Source organism: Pollicipes pollicipes, unplaced genomic scaffold, assembly GCF_011947565.3.
Source record: "Pollicipes pollicipes isolate AB1234 unplaced genomic scaffold, Ppol_2.1 Scaffold_6598;HRSCAF=7821_pilon_pilon_pilon, whole genome shotgun sequence".
Lineage (NCBI taxonomy): Eukaryota > Metazoa > Arthropoda > Thecostraca > Pollicipedomorpha > Pollicipedidae > Pollicipes > Pollicipes pollicipes.
In genome coordinates, this window is record NW_023596906.1 from 162894 (window position 1) to 181880 (window position 18987).

The following is an 18987-nucleotide window of genomic DNA, read 5'->3' on the forward strand; positions in this document are numbered from 1 at the left end:
AACAGCCGGCTGGGCGCCCTGCCGCTGCCGCCGGCGCTCGCCGCGCTGCCCGCTCTGGCGGACGCCGAGAACCTGACGCTGGCCGACCTGACCGGCCGGCTGGCGCAGCTGATCGGGCCGGGCGCCGAGCAGCGCTGGACCGAGCTCTTCGACGCGGCGAACGAGGCGGCGCGCAACGCCAGCGTCTACCTGGCCTGCTTCGAGTTCGAGAAGTTTGAGGGCCTGCCGGACGAGGAGACGCTGGTGCGGCGCAGCAGCAACTTGACGGCCGAGAACATGCTCTGGGCTGGGCTGGTTATTCTGGACGTGGACGCCGACGCCGAGGAGCTACCCAGTTACGTGCGCTACAAGATCCGCATCGACGGCGACCGCGTGGACTCGACCAAGCGCGTGATGGATCAGCTGACCCGTCTGGGACCGCGGCTGTGGCCCTATCAGGACCTCAAGTACATTACGTACGGCTTTGCGTACATTCAGGACCTGCTGGAGCACAGCATCATAGAGGAGCTGACGGGTAGGGAGGTGAAGACGGGTGTCTACCTGCACCAGATGCCTTACCCGTGCTATATCGACGACCAGTTCGTACTCGCCATCTCCCGCACCTTCCCCATGTTCATGGTACTCGCCTGGGTGTACACCTCGGCGATGATCATCAAGTCGATCGTGTATGAGAAGGAGCAGCGGTTGAAGGAGGTGATGCGCATCCTCGGCCTTAGCAATGGCGTGCACTGGCTCGGATGGTTCCTGACCAGCTTCCTCTCGATGTTGGTTAGTGCTGTGCTCCTTACAATCGTGCTGGTGTACGGCAAGGTGCTGGAGAACTCGAACCCGCTCATTGTGTTTCTGTTCCTCCTGTGTTTCACCACGGCCACCATCATGTTAAGCTTCCTGCTATCCACCTTCTTTTCCAAGGCCAACCTGGCGGCGGCGGCCGGCGGGATCATGTACTTCATTTCCTACCTGCCGTACCCATTCATCATCATCTGGGACGAGTACTTGGACTACGGCCACAAGCTGCTCGCCAGCTTGCTCTCCAACGTGGCCTTCGGCCTGGGCTGCTCCTACTTCGCCCACTACGAGGAGCGCGGCATCGGCATCCAGTGGTCCACCATCGACAAGAGTCCCATCCTGGACGACGATTTCAGCCTGCTGCAGAGCATGATGGTGCTGCTGCTGGACAGCGTGCTGTACGGCCTGCTCACCTGGTACATCGAGGCCGTGTTCCCGGGCCAGTTCGGCATCCCACGACCCTGGTACTTCCCGTTCACGCGGGCCTACTGGTGCGGGGTCGAGCCGCACCCGATGGGCGACAAGGAGTCGGTGCCGCTGACCGACGGCGTCGGCAACGACAGGTTCGAGGCCGAGCCCACCAACCTGCCGCTGGGAGTGGCCGTCGAGCACATGCGCAAGGTCTACGCCAACGGCAAGGTGGCGGTGGAGGACCTGACCATCAACTTCTACGAGGGCCAAATCACCTCGTTCCTCGGCCACAACGGCGCCGGCAAGACGACCACCATCTCCATCCTGATCGGGCTCTTCCCACCCACCAAGGGCACGGCCAAGATCTACAACTTCGACATTCGCAGCGAGATGGATCAGATCCGCCAGAGCCTGGGCATCTGCCCGCAGTACAACACGCTCTTCGACGACATGACGGTGGCGGAGCACATCTGGTTCTACGCGCGGCTTAAGGGCCGCCTGCCGGCGGACGTCGAGGAGGAGAGCGACAAGATGGTCGAGGACCTCGGCCTGCCGCACAAGCGCGACGAGCTCTCCAAGAACCTGTCGGGCGGCATGCAGCGTAAGCTGTCGATCGCCGTGGCGTTCGTGGGCGGCTCGCGGACGGTGATATTGGACGAGCCGACGACGGGTGTCGACCCATACTCCCGCCGCTCCATATGGGAACTTCTGATGAAGTACAAGTCGGGCCGCACCATCATTCTGACCACGCACTTCATGGACGAGGCCGACATCCTGGGCGACCGGATTGCCATAATCTCGCAGGGCTCGCTGCAGTGCTGCGGCTCCAGCCTCTTCCTCAAGAGCCACTTTGGCTCGGGCTACTACCTGACGCTGGCGCGCTACATGGAAAGCCTGGTCACGCTGCGCATCAGCTCCGACACCGAGGTGCCCGACGCGCCGGCCGAGGCGCTTGGTGACCCGTCCAGGAGCGCCGAGACCGTGCATGGCGGAGAGCGCGCCCGCCGCCTCAGCAAGCACGACCAGGAGCAGATCACGCGCTTTATCCAGGAGCACGTGCGGCGCGCCTACCTGCTGGAGAACTTCGGCAGCGAGCTCACGTACGTGCTGCCGAACGAGGAGCACCTAGCCGAGCGGTTGGAGGTGCTGCTGGAGGCGCTGGACGACAACCTGGCGCGGCTGGGCGTCACCAGCTACGGCCTGTCGGACACCTCGCTGGAGGAGATCTTCCTGCGGCTAGCCGACGACGGCAGTCAGCTGAGTGAGCGCGTGATCAGCCAGCAGATCAGCAGCATCACCGATGGCGGCAAGTACCCGACGCGGCTGCGCGCCGGCGACCTGCGCCGCCACTCACTCTCGCTGCTTAATTCGCCGGCCGGCTCGCTGGAGCACGTGGCCGGCCGCCGCTCCGGCTCGCTCGACCCCGACGCGGGGCACGATTCGCCAGACGACGAGGCTGCCACGCCCGTCGCCAGCCCGGTGCCAGCGCGGCCGCGCCGCGCGTTGGCCACCGCCGCTGTCAAGAAGCGCGTGACGGCCGCGGCAGGTCACACCATGCCGCTGTGGACGCGCCACATCTGCGCGCTGCACGTGAAACGCTTCCACCACTGCCGCCGCAACGTGAAGGGCCTCTTCTGCGAGATCATCTTGCCGGCGTTCTTCGTGTGCTTGTCGATGCTGTTCACGCTCATACTGCCGCCGCTGGAGGAGGAGCCTGCGCTCGAGCTCTCGCCGTGGACCTACGAGCCGCCCTTCTACATCTTCTTCTCCAACGACCACCTGCTGTCTCCGCTGGCGCTGCGCTACGAGAACGAGCTGATCGGCTTCCCGGGCGTCAGCACCAAGTGCGTCAAGGGCAACCTGACGTGCGGCAACCCGCCAGCGCGCGCCCAGTTCTACTCGCCGGCGCCGGGCGCGGTGCAGACGCAGCCGTGCTCGTGCGCCACGGGCAGCATGGAGTGTCCGTCGGGCGCGACGGGCCCGCCGCCGGCGGAGGCCCGCGGCGCCGGCGGCGACCTGCTGCTCAACGTCACCGACCGCAACGTCAGCGACTGGCTGGTGAAGACTCGGCCCGAGTTCTACAAGCGGCGTTGGGGCGGCTTCACCTTCGGCTATAACAACCCGTTCGCCGACGTCAACTTCAGCCTGTACCGTGACGGCATGCGGCGGCTGAGCGACGCGCTGCTACGCGGCAGCACGCCTCTGAACTGGACGGCGGACGCGGCGCTGAACGCCTCCGACGCGGCACTAAACGTCTCCGACGCGTGGGCGTCGGACTGGAGCGTCGACTCGCCGCTCAACTGGACCGACGACGCGTTCAACAAGCTGGAGGACTTTGTGCGCAACTCGGAGGTGTTCGACAACGTCAAGGTGTGGTACAACAACAAGGGCTGGGCCTCGTCGGTCGCCTACATGAACGCCTTCAACAACATGCTGCTCCGCTCGCGCTTCAACTCGTCGGCGAAACGGATGTACGGCATCGAGGCCATCAACCACCCGCTGAACTTCACGCGCGGACAGATGCGCCGCGAGCTCAACAAACAGTCGGGCATCAGCCTGCTCCACGCCATCTGCGTCATCTTCGCGCTCAGCTTCGTCCCCGCCTCCTTCACGCTCTTCCTGATCGAGGAGCGCCAGTGCAAGGCCAAGCACCTGCAGTTCGTGTCGGGCGTACGGCCGGTGGTGTATTGGGCGGCCGAGTACATGTGGGACGTGACCAACTACCTGGTCCCGGCCGGGCTGTGCGTCATCATCTTCTTGGCGTTCGGCGAAGAGGCGTACGTGTCGGAGGAGAACCTGCCGGGCCTGCTCCTGCTGCTGGTGCTCTACGGCTGGTCCAGCATTCCGCTCATGTACCCGGCCAGCTTCGTGTTCACCGTGCCGGCCTCGGCGTTCGTCACGCTCGCCTGTGCCAACCTCTTCATCGGCATCGTCACCACCATCGCCACCTTTGTGCTGGAGATCCTCAACGATGACGAGCTGCAGATGATCGCCGACATCCTGAAGCGCGTGTTTCTGGTGTTTCCGCACTACTGCCTCGGGCGGGGACTGATGGACATGGCGGCTAACCAACTGCGCTCGGAGACGCTGGCCACGTTCGGCCTGACCGCCCAGCGCGACATCTTCGAGTGGGATTTCCTGGGGCGAAACCTCTTGTGCATGCTGATCCAGGGCGTGCTGGCGTTCCTGCTGACGCTGCTGATAGAGTACCGGCCCGGCTGCCGGCGTCGTCAGCTGATGGGGCTGACCGGTGGCGTCACCGACGACATGGATGAGGACGTGTTCCGCGAGCGGCAGCGCGTGCTCAGTGGACGCGCCGACAAGGACATCCTGCGCCTCTTCAACCTGACCAAGGTGTACAAGAAGGGCCGGCTGCCGGCCGTCAACCACCTGTGCCTGGGCGTGCGCAAGGGCGAGTGCTTCGGTCTGCTAGGCGTCAACGGCGCCGGCAAGACGTCCACCTTCAAGATGCTGACGGGCGACACGACCATCAACCACGGCGACGCCTTCATCTGCGGCCACAGCGTCATCGACGAGCCGATCCGCGTGCGCCAGAAGCTGGGCTACTGCCCGCAGTTCGACGCGCTGGACGCCATGCTGACAGGCCGCGAGCACATCGAGTTTTACGCGCGGCTGCGCGGCGTGCCGGACGCCCAGCTGGCGCAGGTGGTGGAGACCAACATCCGGCGGCTGGGCCTGACGCCGCACGCCGACCGCACGGCCGGCAGCTACTCGGGCGGCAACAAGCGCAAGCTGTCGACGGCGATCGCGCTGATCGGCGACCCGCCGCTCGTCTTCCTGGACGAGCCGACCAGCGGCATGGACCCGAAGGCGCGCCGCCTGCTCTGGACGTGCGTGACGGATGTCGTGCGCTCCGGCTGTTCGGTGGTGCTCACCTCCCACAGCATGGAGGAGTGCGAAGCGCTGTGCACGCGCCTCGCCATCATGGTGAACGGCCAGTTCAAGTGCCTGGGCAGCCTGCAGCACCTGAAGAGCCGCTTCGGTGACGGCTACACGGTGACGCTGCGCGCGCACCCGGGCCAAATGGCGGCCGTCGAGGACCGGCTGGTGGCCAGCATGCCGCAGGGGGAGGTGCGCGAGAAGCACCACGCGCAGATCTCGTACCAGCTGCCGTCGTGTGACCTGCAGCTGTCGGCCGTGTTCCGGTTACTGGAGGGCATGCGCTCCGAACGCCTGGTGGAGGACTACTCGCTGAACCAGACCACGCTGGACGAGGTGTTCGTCAGGTGAGTGACGTCAGCTCCCCCGTGAGTGACGTCAGCTCGAGAAGCCGATGGCGATGTGGCGGCCCACACGGCCGCGTTTTGCTTCGAACTTTCGATTCTGCTCCATCAGCGAGCCGTCTAAGGCGGATGTCCGTTGTTACTCCAAACAGGCGGGGTTTGAAACCGGTTCTGATTGGCACTGTTCAAACATGGATGAACTTGCTCTCCATTGAATTAGTTCAAGCAAGGTCATGGGGTCTGCGAATGCGTCAGGCTGCAACGTTAAAAAGTGACTCAAACTACAGGTTATTTCATCTCAAACATCTCAGATGTACATATTTATAAGTACGTTTATGCATATATATTTACGTATATATATATATATATATATATATATACTAGACTTTTGAGTACTTCGACGTCTTTGTTTTTTAGTCAGTGCTTAACTTAGCTCTGCTCTGCTCTGCTTTGCTCTGTTTAGCAAAACGCCTCCATAACGTCCCCCTGGACACGCACGCCATTTTCCCAATTCCGTGATGACCCAGACAGGCTCATGTATTGAAAATGACGTGTTTGGCCGCTGAGTTGGGGGCGGCGACCCTCATCTCCAGTTCCCAGATCACAATGATCGTGTGAAAGACACCAAGCAAATGTCAAAGGATTTTTAATAATGCTCGCAAGATGGTATGCTTGTAAGGTGCTTGATTTGTTCTTAGCATCCTTGCTTGCACTTCTAAATGTGACATGATAAGTTGACTTGCACTTAAAATGGAGCACTCTATAATGTGGCAACGGGTGACGCGGTACACAGCCGGCTTTCTGTTGAAAGGAATCGGCAATTAACTATTCCGAGTTAGAGAACATCACTGTGTTGCATATACACTGTACAGGTAATCTGAGGAGATTCACGATTGGGTACCTGGCGAGCAAAAATGATTGTATTGTGCATACTAAGACGTGCTTCCACGCGGCGTCTCCGCGGCCGGCTGCGTGGGATGACGTCACCGGCGGCCCGTGACCAGCACCATCATCCGCAGGTTCGCCGGCGAGCAGACGGAGATGCTGGAAGACGAGGTGGCGGGCAGTCGAATGAGCCTCAACGACCAGTCGATGCGACGTTTCCGCGGTCCGAAGAAGGTGCGCTTCCCGGCGAAGCAGGGCGCAGCGCGCTCCGCCGAGAGTCGGTCTCAGAACGGCGCCTCCGATGTGCCGCTGGCGTCCCCGCTGGCGGCTGACGCCAGCGACGTGCACCTCACGGATACCACCGTCGTGTAACGCCCGCCCGCTGACGTCAGAATGGCCTCACACCTGTCACCGACACCTCATCGTGCAGCGCCGCGCCCGCTCGCTGACGTTGGAACGACGTCACACGTGTCACCGACACCCCATCGTGCGGCGCCGCGCTCTCTCGCTGACGTCAGATCGACGTCACATGTCACCGACATCCCATCGTGCGGCGCTGCACCCGCTCGCTGACGTCGGAACGATGTCACATATGTCACCGATACTCCGTCGTACGGCGCTGCGCCTGCCCGATGACGGCAGAATGACGTCACCCAAGCAAACGTCTTGCGAGAGGTTGCCGGACGTTATCGGTATGGGCTGCGCTCACGTCTGTGATGCGTTGTGTCGAAGGCGTCCGTCAGCTGTCCCCGAGGTCGTGGTGGGGCTGCCTCTCTCGTGGCGGTGGCACCACTTCTCTCGTCGCGGTGGCGCTGCCTCTCTCGTCGCAGTGGCGCTGCCTTTCTCGTCGTGGTGGCGCTGCCTCTCTCGTCGCGGTGGCGCTGCCTCTCTCACCGCGGTAGCCACACAGCGGGACGCGCGGGCTGACCGCTCCGCCGCGCGCTAAGGCTCGTGCCGCGCTCCAGGGGTCCCGCGTCCCCGCCATTATCCGTCCGCCGGGTCGCGCCGCTCGGCTCCGCGTCCAGCCGGACGGCCGTCCGCTAGTTCCCAGTCGGCCGCTGCTGGCGCCACCATCGCTGGCCCTCCGGCTGACGCCACCGTACCATCCCCGGCCGAACTGCCCAGCATTTCGGGGGTTACCCTAGCCAACCTCGTTCCTCTATTTTATGTGTTAGCAGTTGCTATATTATTTTACGTTACTGTTGGTGTTTGCATGGTGTTGACTCCTGTTGTTACTCACAGTGACGATCTTATGATAATCTCCTGTATACCCATGGGATGCTAGACCAAAGAACAAAACGTAGATCTGCTCTGCGACTTTATGGACTGCAGAATGGTGATTCGGTGCTGTCATACTCTAGTGGCTAGCGTAAGAAGTTCGTATGTGCCTGTGTTCAGTACTAATGTCTTGCATGCACGTGAATTTTTTAGCATGAGTATATGACTGTTGTCTTAATTCGGTCTCTTTGGAGCCAGTTCTTTCGCCCCAGTTCACTCAACGCCCCAGGGTGAGCACTGGAAGTCAAGAGCGAATGCTGCGGTGACGGAAAGAATGCGAACAGTGGTGCTGAGTGGTCAGAAATGAGCGGCCAGAATTATGAACCTTAATCTTTACGTCCGATCGGTCATGAAAATCAGTGGTCTCCTGTTGGACACCTTAACTTCTCCCTTCTAATACGGATAATTGGGGTGGCACATATGAGCATGGGGAGTTTCGAAATGAACATGGCTGAGCTGCACCTGGTGGTGCCAGCGGGGACGTGGCAATTGCGGCCAACGTAGCGCAAAACTCATAGAATCTGTCGATACACGAGGGCATATTTGTGCAGCTGATTTGCGTTTTAATGTCCCGTGCCACTCATTTCAAGGCAAGATGTCTTCTTACCCGGGATTGAAACGAATGAGCAGTGACGGCGTACCCAGATTTTGCATGGGGGACAGGGCAATTCGATTTGGATGGCCTTCGATCTCCCAAAACCTCCCAATTCTAACGAGCCTGTATCGCATTAAAATTGATGAAACATGTGGAAGAGCTATCCTGCTAAAGGCGGCACCTCAGGCATTTTAGAGCGTTTTCTTGCGGACGTACCCTGTGCTAAGAGTCCGATCTTGGAATTGAGCTGCCGTCCTAGTGCTTGGCCATTTCGCGCTTCAAACGGCGTCGGGGACTGCGACGTCGATTACCAGCGATATTACACACTTTTTACCAGATCCCTACGCCATGACCTGTATCAAATGCTGCCGCCTACCAGCAAGACGCTTTTTACGGCGCAGGAACAGCGAGGTGGTCATAGTCGTGACTGTTATCACCATGAAGATGGTACGGATGTGAACAAAGAGCATAAGCTCAACTCACAAGACGTTCAGCCCGGAGCTGCTTGTTTCTGCCTGTACTCGGTGATCACTTGAATAAGTGCACATCCCTCACGGCGGGCAAAGTAACGTCCGCCAGTCTCACAGTGGCTTCGTGGTACGTCCAGCCCATTCCGACGAATGCGTCGCAACAGGAGAACAACTGCTGTCCGCAGAAGAAAGGAAGCAAAACCGGCTCCCGGATCGGTAGCGTCTCGGCCGGCCAGTGGGGGCGCGAGGCTGGCGTGAACAACCGTCTGTATGGGCTCAGCCTGGCGCTCCGCTGGAACCAATGCCGACTGGGAGCGCGCTGTCACCATTCAGCCGACAGTGAAATGCTATCATCCGGACTGCGGCCGCCTTCGCCCTCGCCTTGTTCATCTTGAACCAAGGATTGTGTGGCGATTGTGATCACAGGCGGGGAGGAAGGGCCGCTTGGAGATAACTTCGCCAAGCTTTGCAGTGACAATGGGGAGAGGGCGAGGGGGGGGGGGGGCGAGCTCCCATTGCTGAGCGGGGTTCAGAGAGTTGGCCGCGACCTATGTTATAGACGGCAGAGGCTCGATATAGCCACGGCAGCGCTGTCCGGTAAACTCAGTTGGGCGCTATAAACATAAACAAAGTGGAGAGACACGGCCAAGTAGCGTTGACACTGGCATCGACAAGCACCAAGCACGCACCGTCGGCGCGATCCGAGAGCGAGCGGCACGCTTCAGGTCACGGCATAGCCTAATCAATTGGTCACCGGCTGAGTCGTGCAGCCAAGGCCGTCTTTGTTCCAGTTCCTCGCACATGCCAGCATAGCAACCGTGACGGATGCACTGCGCTGAGGACTGCAGCTCCAGGGGGCTCGCGCTCGGCGTAACGGCACGGGATTGGCCGGGCTGCTGAGCGGTGAGACGTACCGGCTGTTACGACAGATGCCTGGTGACGGCGTCCTGATCGGTGTCCAAACAGCAGCTGGCTAAAAACGGCGCTGACGTCTCCAACGGGATATGACAGTTTTGCAGACACTCGGGAATATGCTGCAGCGCACCGTTGAAAAAGCGACGGTTCATGTGGCGCAGGTGGTTACTTTACTGATGAGGTCGGATCAAATGGTCTAACTTCAGTGGCCTGGGAACGGAAGGGGAGGGGCGGAGGAGGCCTAGCCCTAAATTTGTATTGACCCTATGGGTGTTGACTGGAAAGAGACGACCAAAAAAGCCTATCATTCCACTAATCCAACCATAAAAGGGCCTCCATTGTTCCTTTTTTTTGTTTCCCTTGACTAGTTCTAATATTTCATGCTTTGCCCTTGAATGCGGTTGAACATACAACACACACACGCACACACACACACACACACACACACACACACACACACACACACACACACACACACACGCGCGCACGCGCGCACGCACGCACGCACGCACGCACGCACGCACGCACGCACGCACGCACGCACGCACGCACGCACGCACGCACACACACACACACACACACACACACACACACACACACACACACACACACACACACACACACACACACACACACACACACACACACGCAACGCAGACGCATTCTTTCGAAACGTTCATGTAGCGCTGCTACCTGGAATGATAAAAAACTTCATACCGGTCTTATTCAGTATTGACCCGTCTGAAACAATATACGTCGTCAATAGCCTGACCCGGCGAAGATGTTGAATAGCCTCATGGTCATTGAAGGCACGGGATTTAGTCATGATACTAATAATAACCTGTTCAAATACCACAAACTTTGGAAACACAATATTCTGCAATATCGTGTGCACCGCATCTAAGCAATCAATTCCCGGTGGTAGTGATCATGGCAACAAAGAGGTGATCGTTGGCGCGATCACGAGTGCTGGACACGTGACGTCTCCTGCAGTAACGTGACAGCACCATGGCATCAAATAACACCGCACTTATGTATTTACGATAGTGTGCTAGGTAGTATACCTCTATGGTTGTAATATTTAAAAAAAAAGAAACTCCCTATTGACTGTGTCAGCTGAAAGCCCTATGCTGTCAATGGAAAATATTTGTCTGTGGTCAAAGATACGAGTGATTAGGCTTATGAGTACATTCTCAAGAAACTGCATTTAAAACAAAATCGAATGACAAGTTTTTTCCGGCCCACTGGGCTAGGGATAGGCCATGGCTGGGCTGTCGAAAAATGGTCATAACCAGGACAAGGAGTAATGGATGCATGTTGAAATCTAGGTTCATTCGAATTTGACCTGAAATGGCCCCTGGACTGCCCACACTACACTAGTCATATGTTTCTGATGCACTGAGATTTACCAAGGCTAGCAAGTTGAGGTTAGCGACTTGATGAGATTAGCCAAGAGTTGCCGCGGAAAGCGCAGCATATGTATGGGAGTCGGGGCGAAAGAAAGCAGCGAAGTAATCCACACGCGTTGCATTGTTTCAGTGAGAGCTGCTAATGCTCTGGAATCAAGCAAGAACTTAGTGGTTGAAACCAGGAAGAGATGTGGATCAAGATGAAAGTGCCGCACGTCAGGTGTAGCACCGGATACACCAATCGTGACATAAATCATCGTATTTTGGCATTACAGCATTGGAAGGCGCTTATTCCGAGCACTTAGTGGTTGAAACCCAGGAAGAGATGTGGATCAAGATGAAAGTGCCGCACATCAGGTGTAGCGCCGGATACACCAATCGTGACATAAATTATCATATTTTGGCATTACAGCATTGGAAGGCGCTTATTCCGAAAGTTCGTTCCACGCGAACTTTGTCCTTCGTTCGTTGGTGCTGAACACTGGTTTACGGGGTCTGTTTTAGCTCTCTGAAGTCCTTTCAGTGGTGTTTTTCATTGACGTGTGCAGGATTTATTGGCGTATGTGTCCGGTATAAACTGAAGCATCGTCGCAAATATCATTAACTCGGCCTTTGACGACCTGTCTCTGAATCTTTTGGAACAAATGAGTTGATCAGGCTGATCGAAACGAGGAAGATACACACGGATCGTACCACCCCGACACGTACCGAATTGTTCTCTACCTGCCAGGCCGAAGGTCACGGTTTTTCGGAGGCCCAATATCATGTGTAGAACGAAACGCGACGCTAATTTATGGGCTTCATCTTGAACAGGTCAGGTCATGTTGAGAGTGAATACACCGTCCCTGATGTCTTCAGAGCGCGGTCGCTTCTTATCATCGATTCGCCTCATGTTAACGTGATCTTGAAAGGCATGCTGTTTTTGTTGACGTTCTGTGGTTTCGTGATGCAAATTATGGCTCATGAGTAAGATTTGATCATGATGTAGTCGTCAAAACAAGACATCTACACGAATAATTTCTTAGTCAGGTCGACATGGCATACAGCATTACCTGACCCTCTCAATAAATCATCGCAATCTTATGATACAGGCCAGCACCCACAAACCATCCACGGCACCGACAGGCCACGGATCTGCAACCTTAGCCACCCACCTAACCGCCGTGCAGACAACATTTAACAGGTTCGAAAGACACCTGTAGCATATTGCTGTCCAACTGGTGATACCTTGGCCTGACCTTGCACGAAACCGACTCCAATTTCTTAACACAAATTGCCTTCAATATTTGTTAACAGGCCCTGAACCAGAAGCCTAGTTTTGCGAAATGATGCTGAGGGAGGAGTGAGGGGACTGAGGAGCTGAAAAATGAGGAAACCTTTCTCCAAAATACGTCAGCAACAAGCAAACTTCACAGGTTTAGCTACTTCTCAAAGTGTTGGGGGAGGGGTGGGAGCCCAAGTTAGGGAGGCTGGAGCCCTGACTGGAATGGGAAGTGGGGTTGGGGGTGGGGGAGCTCTCTCAACTGAAGAAGAACCACAGCCCTGCCCTTTACCTTTTACCCCTGGCGGCATCCGCATTATTAGCCCTGGCGGCATTCTCACTATTACCCATGGTGGCATCCGCATTCTTACCCCTGGCGGCATTCGCATTATTACCCTTGGCGGCATTCGCATTATCACCCCTGGCGACACTCGCATTATTACCCCTGGCGGCACTCAGCATCATTACCCCTGGCCGCACTCGCACCATTACCCCTGGCGGCATTTGCATTGTTACCCCTGGCGGCATTCGCATTATTACCATTCGCGGCATTCGCATTATTACCCCTGGCGACATTCGCATTATTACCCCTGGCGGCACTCGCATCATTACTCCTAGCGGCATTTGCGTTGTTACCCCTGGCGGCATACGCATTATTAGCCCTGGCGGCATTCGCACTATTACCCCTCGCGGCATTCTCATTATTACCCCTCGCGACATTCGCATTATTACCCCCTGGCGGCATTCGCACTATTACCCCTGGCGGCATTCACATTATTACCCCTTGCGGCATTCGCATTGCTACCCCTGGCGGCATTCGCATTATTATCCCTGGCGGCATTCGCATTATTACCCCTGGCGGCATTCGCACTATTACCCCTCGCGGCATTCGCATTATTACCCCTCGCGGCATTCGCATCATTACCCCTGGTGGCATTCGCATTATCAACCCTGGCGGCATCCGCATTTTTACCCCTCGCGGCATTCGCACTATTACCCTTGGCGGCATCCGCATTATTATCTCTCGCGGCATTCGCATTATTACCCACGACAGCATTCGCATTATTACCCATGGCGGCATCCGCATCATTACCCCTGGCGGCATCCGCATCATTATCCCTGGCGGCATTCGCATTATTACCCCTGGCGGCATTCGCATTATTACCGCTCGCGGCATTCGCATTATCACCCCTGGCGGCATTGGCATTATTAACCCTGGCGGCATTCGCATTATTACCCTTGGCGACATCCGCATTATTACCCCTCGCGGCATTCGCATTATTACCCCTGGCGGCATTCGGCACTGGTGTAACAATTGCGTGGAGCTGTAACACCGATAGGTAGGAGGGGGAAGGCGTTAATCTCCGCTCCTTATCAGTGGCGAGGTCAATGACGATGTCCCAGCGGAGGAAGTGTAATTAGGCCTTCGATGATGACGGTATGGGACACAGATCCAATTTCCACGAAAGCATCCAAGACATGCTAAAAATATTATGAATGTAGGGGCTTATGTTTCTTGTGAGTCACTGGAGCACGCCAATGCATCAGACCTGAACGGAAAGGAATTATGACAGCAGACTAGCAGGTATTACAGCGACGCTAAATATACGCGTAGCTGTTCGCAGGGGCTTCAGCTGAATGTCATTGCTCACTCCCCGCGCAGACCGCACAGACTCCGATATCCGCCCGAGCCGAGGCGTTTTCTCCGTCTACCGCCATCGCAGCACTCCTTACCTGTGCGGCCGTCGTCGGCAACTGTCAAGGGCCGGTCACCAGTCATCGCAGGATCTAATGGTGGGGTCGGAACAAGTAAAGGGCAGCGGATAGCCCTAGTCGGTCCCGCCTCAAAATCTTCCTTGTGACATACGGCACGTGACTCATGACGTGATATGCTTTAAAAACATCAAGTTCTTGAAAAAACTTAAAGGCGCTTAAGTTCGTGTAATGCCTGTTAAGACTTGACATAGGCACCAAACGAAGAGACGTTTTCACATGTTTCACAATCATACCATGATGTTACGAGGGCCAAAGCACGAGATCAGGTCAATATCGTGTAGGCTGAGAGGCAGTCAACTCATATCATGTGATTTTTTGGGCTCTGCTACCTTACGTGATGCACATAAGCCATTTGCTCGTAAACGTGTAAACTATACTATTTTGCTTGGTGCAAATAGGCACCAAAATAATTTTGGGTTCATGATTACGCGTTGACTTCCACGAGACCTAATAGTGACCTGGTGTGATCTCACACGTGACTGACGCTGACTGGCAGATAGTCACACCAGTCAGGAGATTACACCCAAACAGTCGACAATAGGAAGGGGAAATGCGATTTACTGCATTTGTAGGCAATAATCATCGCGCCAGCCTTTATAACTGACATTATGACTCAGTGACATGCTGCAATATCATACAAAGTCCCCCCCAATATGTGTCAAATTGAGTGTACTTCATGCGTGAAATGCCTATCGCAGCTTTCAAGGGAAATTTGAAAGTGAGCTCTGAGGCTCGATGTGAAGGGCATTTTTGACTCGCCCCTCACGCGCGCGCTCGCCCACGCGCTAGGTGGATATCGATTTGACCCCCAAAGTATTTTCCAAGATAGCCTCCGAACTGCGTCGCTTTGCCGCGCTAAAATTCGTGGAGCTGTAGGCAACCGAATAGCTGATCTTTTGCCATGCAGCATGAATGCAGGTTGTGAGATTGCTGGCTTAGGCAGTCAGGTCAAAGTCAAGGCATGGCTGTTCCTAGGAAACAATTCCTAGGGAATCGACTGATCTGATGCGACTACGGGGCGTTTAACGAAGTTTAACGAAGAAAGAAGTAAGAAGTAACGAGGGTAAGACTACGTTTAAGGAAGCCATGTCTCTTTGAGATAAAGTTTTAGATAGTGAGACGCTTAAATTTGGGATTACGATCAACTCCACTAACCTCAGGTTGGGTATGACAGTCAGACTGAGGTCAGACAGAGGTCAAAAACAAGCTGCTCTCTTCCTGGAGGACTTGCTGTATGGGGTAGTTGTTGACAGCCATTTTATATTTCTTGATCACTGGAACAGGTAAGTCATTTGGACTTCAGAAAGGAAATTGGAAATCACTGTACAAAAATGGTCCGATAAACCATTTTTAGGAAACCCTCTGTCTGACCTAACTCTTGACCCTTCTTTAAATACAAACTGAAAACACATGTTTTTTGGTCACCGTAACCTTCTGAATGTCGAGCAAGGTAATTGGCTCGAAGGGGACATCAATGACATTTTGCTTACTACAAATGCATAGGTTAAAGCTGATTCCACGAAGAGGTCTGAGGACCTATTTTACTCGGTCATGACCTAGGAGCTACAACACTTGACACGAGTGGGTTTATGCAAAGGCTTGCCCACCCTGTGAATTTGGTGTCTCTAGTTCTCTTAGCTCTTCAGATCTCAAATTAAAGCCACACCTGAGCGCGTTCCGTTCAACTGGCCACCCGGGAGAGTGTAAATTAGGCCAGCCGTGTTCGCTGGGAAACCTACAAGCACGTGTGGGGAGCGGCGAGCATACCTGACGTGACATAACCCCTAGAGCAGGATTTTGCAAAGGAAAAATGTATAAATTGTGCCTATGTTAAAGAAATGTGATGTGTTGCCGCTGCCACACCGGCCTTACCCCATTCTTCACCTGCATACGAACATTTATCTCAGTCCGCCTTGATAGCTTGGCTCATTCAAGTCTCCCGCAATACATTCATGAGCGCGGAGTGTCCAGTTACGCACCAATCGATGCCGATCGCGTGGTGCACCAGGTCATCAGCCAGCGTGACCTGTGGTCCCTTGTTGGGAGGCCGTCGCCGCGTTGGGCGGGCGCGTGCTAGCCACCCATGGACGTGACACGCCTTGCAAGACGACGCCGGCTCCTTGTCCGCCCGCCCGCCCCCTCCGGCGCAGATCTGTCCGTCCCCCGCGGCTCGTGCGCCAATATACCCCGAGCTGGCCGACCGTCAATCCATAGCCGGCGGCGATTGACACGTGGGGGTGCGGCCCGCCCTCGGCCACCGCCCCAGCTGCCAATCACATCATGCCGGCGGCGAGCCGTCCCAAGAGGAACCCGCCGACATGTCAGGCCGCGGACGCCAGCGGCCTACCCAGGGTTGGCGGCTCGACGCGGCCCGCGATCTCTGAAATGGCAGCTGCGGCAGGGCCGGCTGAAGGATCGATCTCAATGACCAATAGATTGCCAGCTCATTATGTTGCCAGGCCACGAGAAAGCTGCATTTGGCGTCCCTCGTCATTGCCGGCCGCGGGTGCGGGCGCTGGAAACAAGCAGCAGATTCATCCATGAATCGCAAGTCACCGGATGTGTGGCACCAACGTGCTGAGATAGCAGCGGCATAACATATGTGTACATGACCTTCTGCTTCATTGAATCAGACATCGTGCCCCACTTTGGGCGCGTTTCGCCCCTCCCCGTATGTGGGGGCGGATCTAGGGGGGGCCGCGGGTCATGTCCTCCCCCCCCCCATTGGGTCCCGAAACAGCCCAAAGGCTCTGAAGGTGCCCGAAGCCGGCCGAGCAGATGCAGTTTTTTAACACAAACGGGACAAAATTGGACGTCTTTGGGCTTCCAGAAGACCAAGAAAAGTCACAAGCGAAAGTGAAAGGCACATGGGCCAACGAAAATAATTATTCACTGATTGAGAGAGTGGTGATTGGGATAATTGAAAGCTCATCACGCCGTCCAGAGGCCCTACGCTGTTTCCTGGGACCCATATGCCTATTTTCGCCGTGCATAGCCTTTTATGCCTGCGCACCGTGAGACTCCAGGGGGTCTCTCAATATTACATGCTCCCACCTCTGACAAAATCCGGATCCGCCCTTGCCCGTGAGTGTGCTCTGCTCAGGCAGTTGTATGAGCTCTACCTTGCTCTCTTGGGTGCCCTTTCGTGTTGTGAGCGCTGCAGAAAATGTGCGCTCAGGTGCGCCTCTGGTGCTGTAAATTTACGGTTTTTCTACGAGGGTTAGGGTCCCACGTGCCTCCCGAGTGCGTCTCCGTTATCCGCTCGACCATGAGCGAATGTGGCCTCCTATAACAGTTCAGATGTCTCTTTGAAAAAGACCACGAGCAGTGCTGCCCTTCGCGTGAGGCATCAGCTGGTTTGGCACCCCGTGGCGTGCGTGACCCCTGGTTTATTTTTGCCCGTAGACGTGAACATGATGGCTGACACTTGATTGAAATCTGAGTGAAGCGTCGATTTTTGATAAGCAAACAACAATATTGTGTTAGTGGGGCTTGGTCTGGTCTAGCTTCACCCCAGCTGTCACACGAGCCTGACAGAGCACCAACCGAATGCGTTCCTCCTCACCTCGGCGCGGAGTAGATGTGACCCGAAAGCCGAGATTGGTGTATTGCTCGCCGCAAACCATGAATAAGATGCCACCAAGCACAGTGGTTGGAATGTACTTATTTCAAAGCAAACGAAATTGACGGAATCGCACGCCAGACACATGAAGGCCTGTGGCCACCGTGCCAAAGACGCCCGCTCCTGTTAGCCCAGCACAAAGGACTCGAATCGGCAACCTTCCTTCCGCTGCGCCGACCTTCCTGACCGCTGCGCCCACGGTATCCCGTGACACACAGCGCTGCACGGTGATTTAGGGCCAGGATCTGTTCGCAGCAGAAAAGCAGCGTCTCGGACTGTCTATAGGCGTCCCCATATGCGTCGGCCGTCCGGGCCGCCCAGCTGACTTACGACCGCGGGCATATTTCATTATGCTGCCGGAAGCCGCGCCGCACAGAGTGAGTAGCGCGGCCGCGCCGGCGCGTGGCTGAGCGGCGAGCCACTTTCATTAGAGATCACGCCAGCTTCGGCTCTAGAGGTACGTCATAACGCCGACAGGCAGCGCGCGCCCCGTGACGTCGGCTTGTGAGCTCGCCTTTACCGGCGGCCGGCCGTCCGCTGGCTGACTCCGTGCGGGCCACTGGCCGCTGCCGGCGCGCCGACGCGTCGATGAGCTGCGGCCGCTGGCGCGTAGAGCCCGCTGGAAATACAGCAGCGGTCGTGCGGGCGCTGTTGAGGACGGCAGTGGCGCATGAGCTGTTCCGGGTGGGATGTGTGGTGACAGCCGTCACCGACCCGAGGCTGAGGCCCGTGTGTGGTGGCAACGGCGGTCACGCCCTAGGCTTGACACTACCAGCCGGACAGAGATGAGGATGACCCGGATATATCCTCCATGCGTGGCTTGTGGTTCACTAAAGATGCCTCGTCTCGCATCCGCCAGTCAATTGGTCTATCAAAGGAGCCTGGCTCAGATCCTCGCTGCAGGTTTTTAAGCTAGAGACGCAATTATCGCTGGGCACGGCCGTTCGATAAGGAAGCAGTGGCGTGGTTCCCGGATCCTCAGCTGTCAAAAACGTCACTAGTGTGAAGAGGTGTTCGCGATCATCAGACGCCACCAACATCCTGCTGGGTGCTACGTGGCACCAATGCAGAGTTTTTTATTACTATTTCTTATTATTATTTATCTATTCTTTATTCTTTATGATTATTTATATATTTTTATTATATATATATATATATATAATTTTTTATCTAGTCTATTATCATTATTTATGTTATTTATTATTTCTTTAAGCTTTCAAGCTACACCTAATTTCTTGCTGGCATAACACCAGACGAAATATTCATGTTTTTCGTTTCAGGCGTTACCTCATACAAATGATCCAAGATTGTGCCGCAAATGATTGTTCCTTA

The 18987-nt window shown here is 56.0% G+C and overlaps 1 protein-coding gene across 1 annotated transcript in view; it reads left to right on the plus strand.

The window, feature by feature from the left end:
- The window catches only part of LOC119107019 (ATP-binding cassette sub-family A member 7), a 20666-nt gene extending 13295 nt beyond the window's left edge, over positions 1-7371 (plus strand). The window contains exons 4-5 of the mRNA XM_037230366.1: positions 79-5447; positions 6464-7371. Coding sequence (XP_037086261.1) covers positions 79-5447; positions 6464-6701 — 5607 coding nt within the window. The 3' untranslated portion in view covers positions 6702-7371. The remainder of the gene's footprint in view (positions 1-78; positions 5448-6463) is intronic.
- The last annotated feature ends 11616 nt before the right edge of the window (positions 7372-18987 follow it).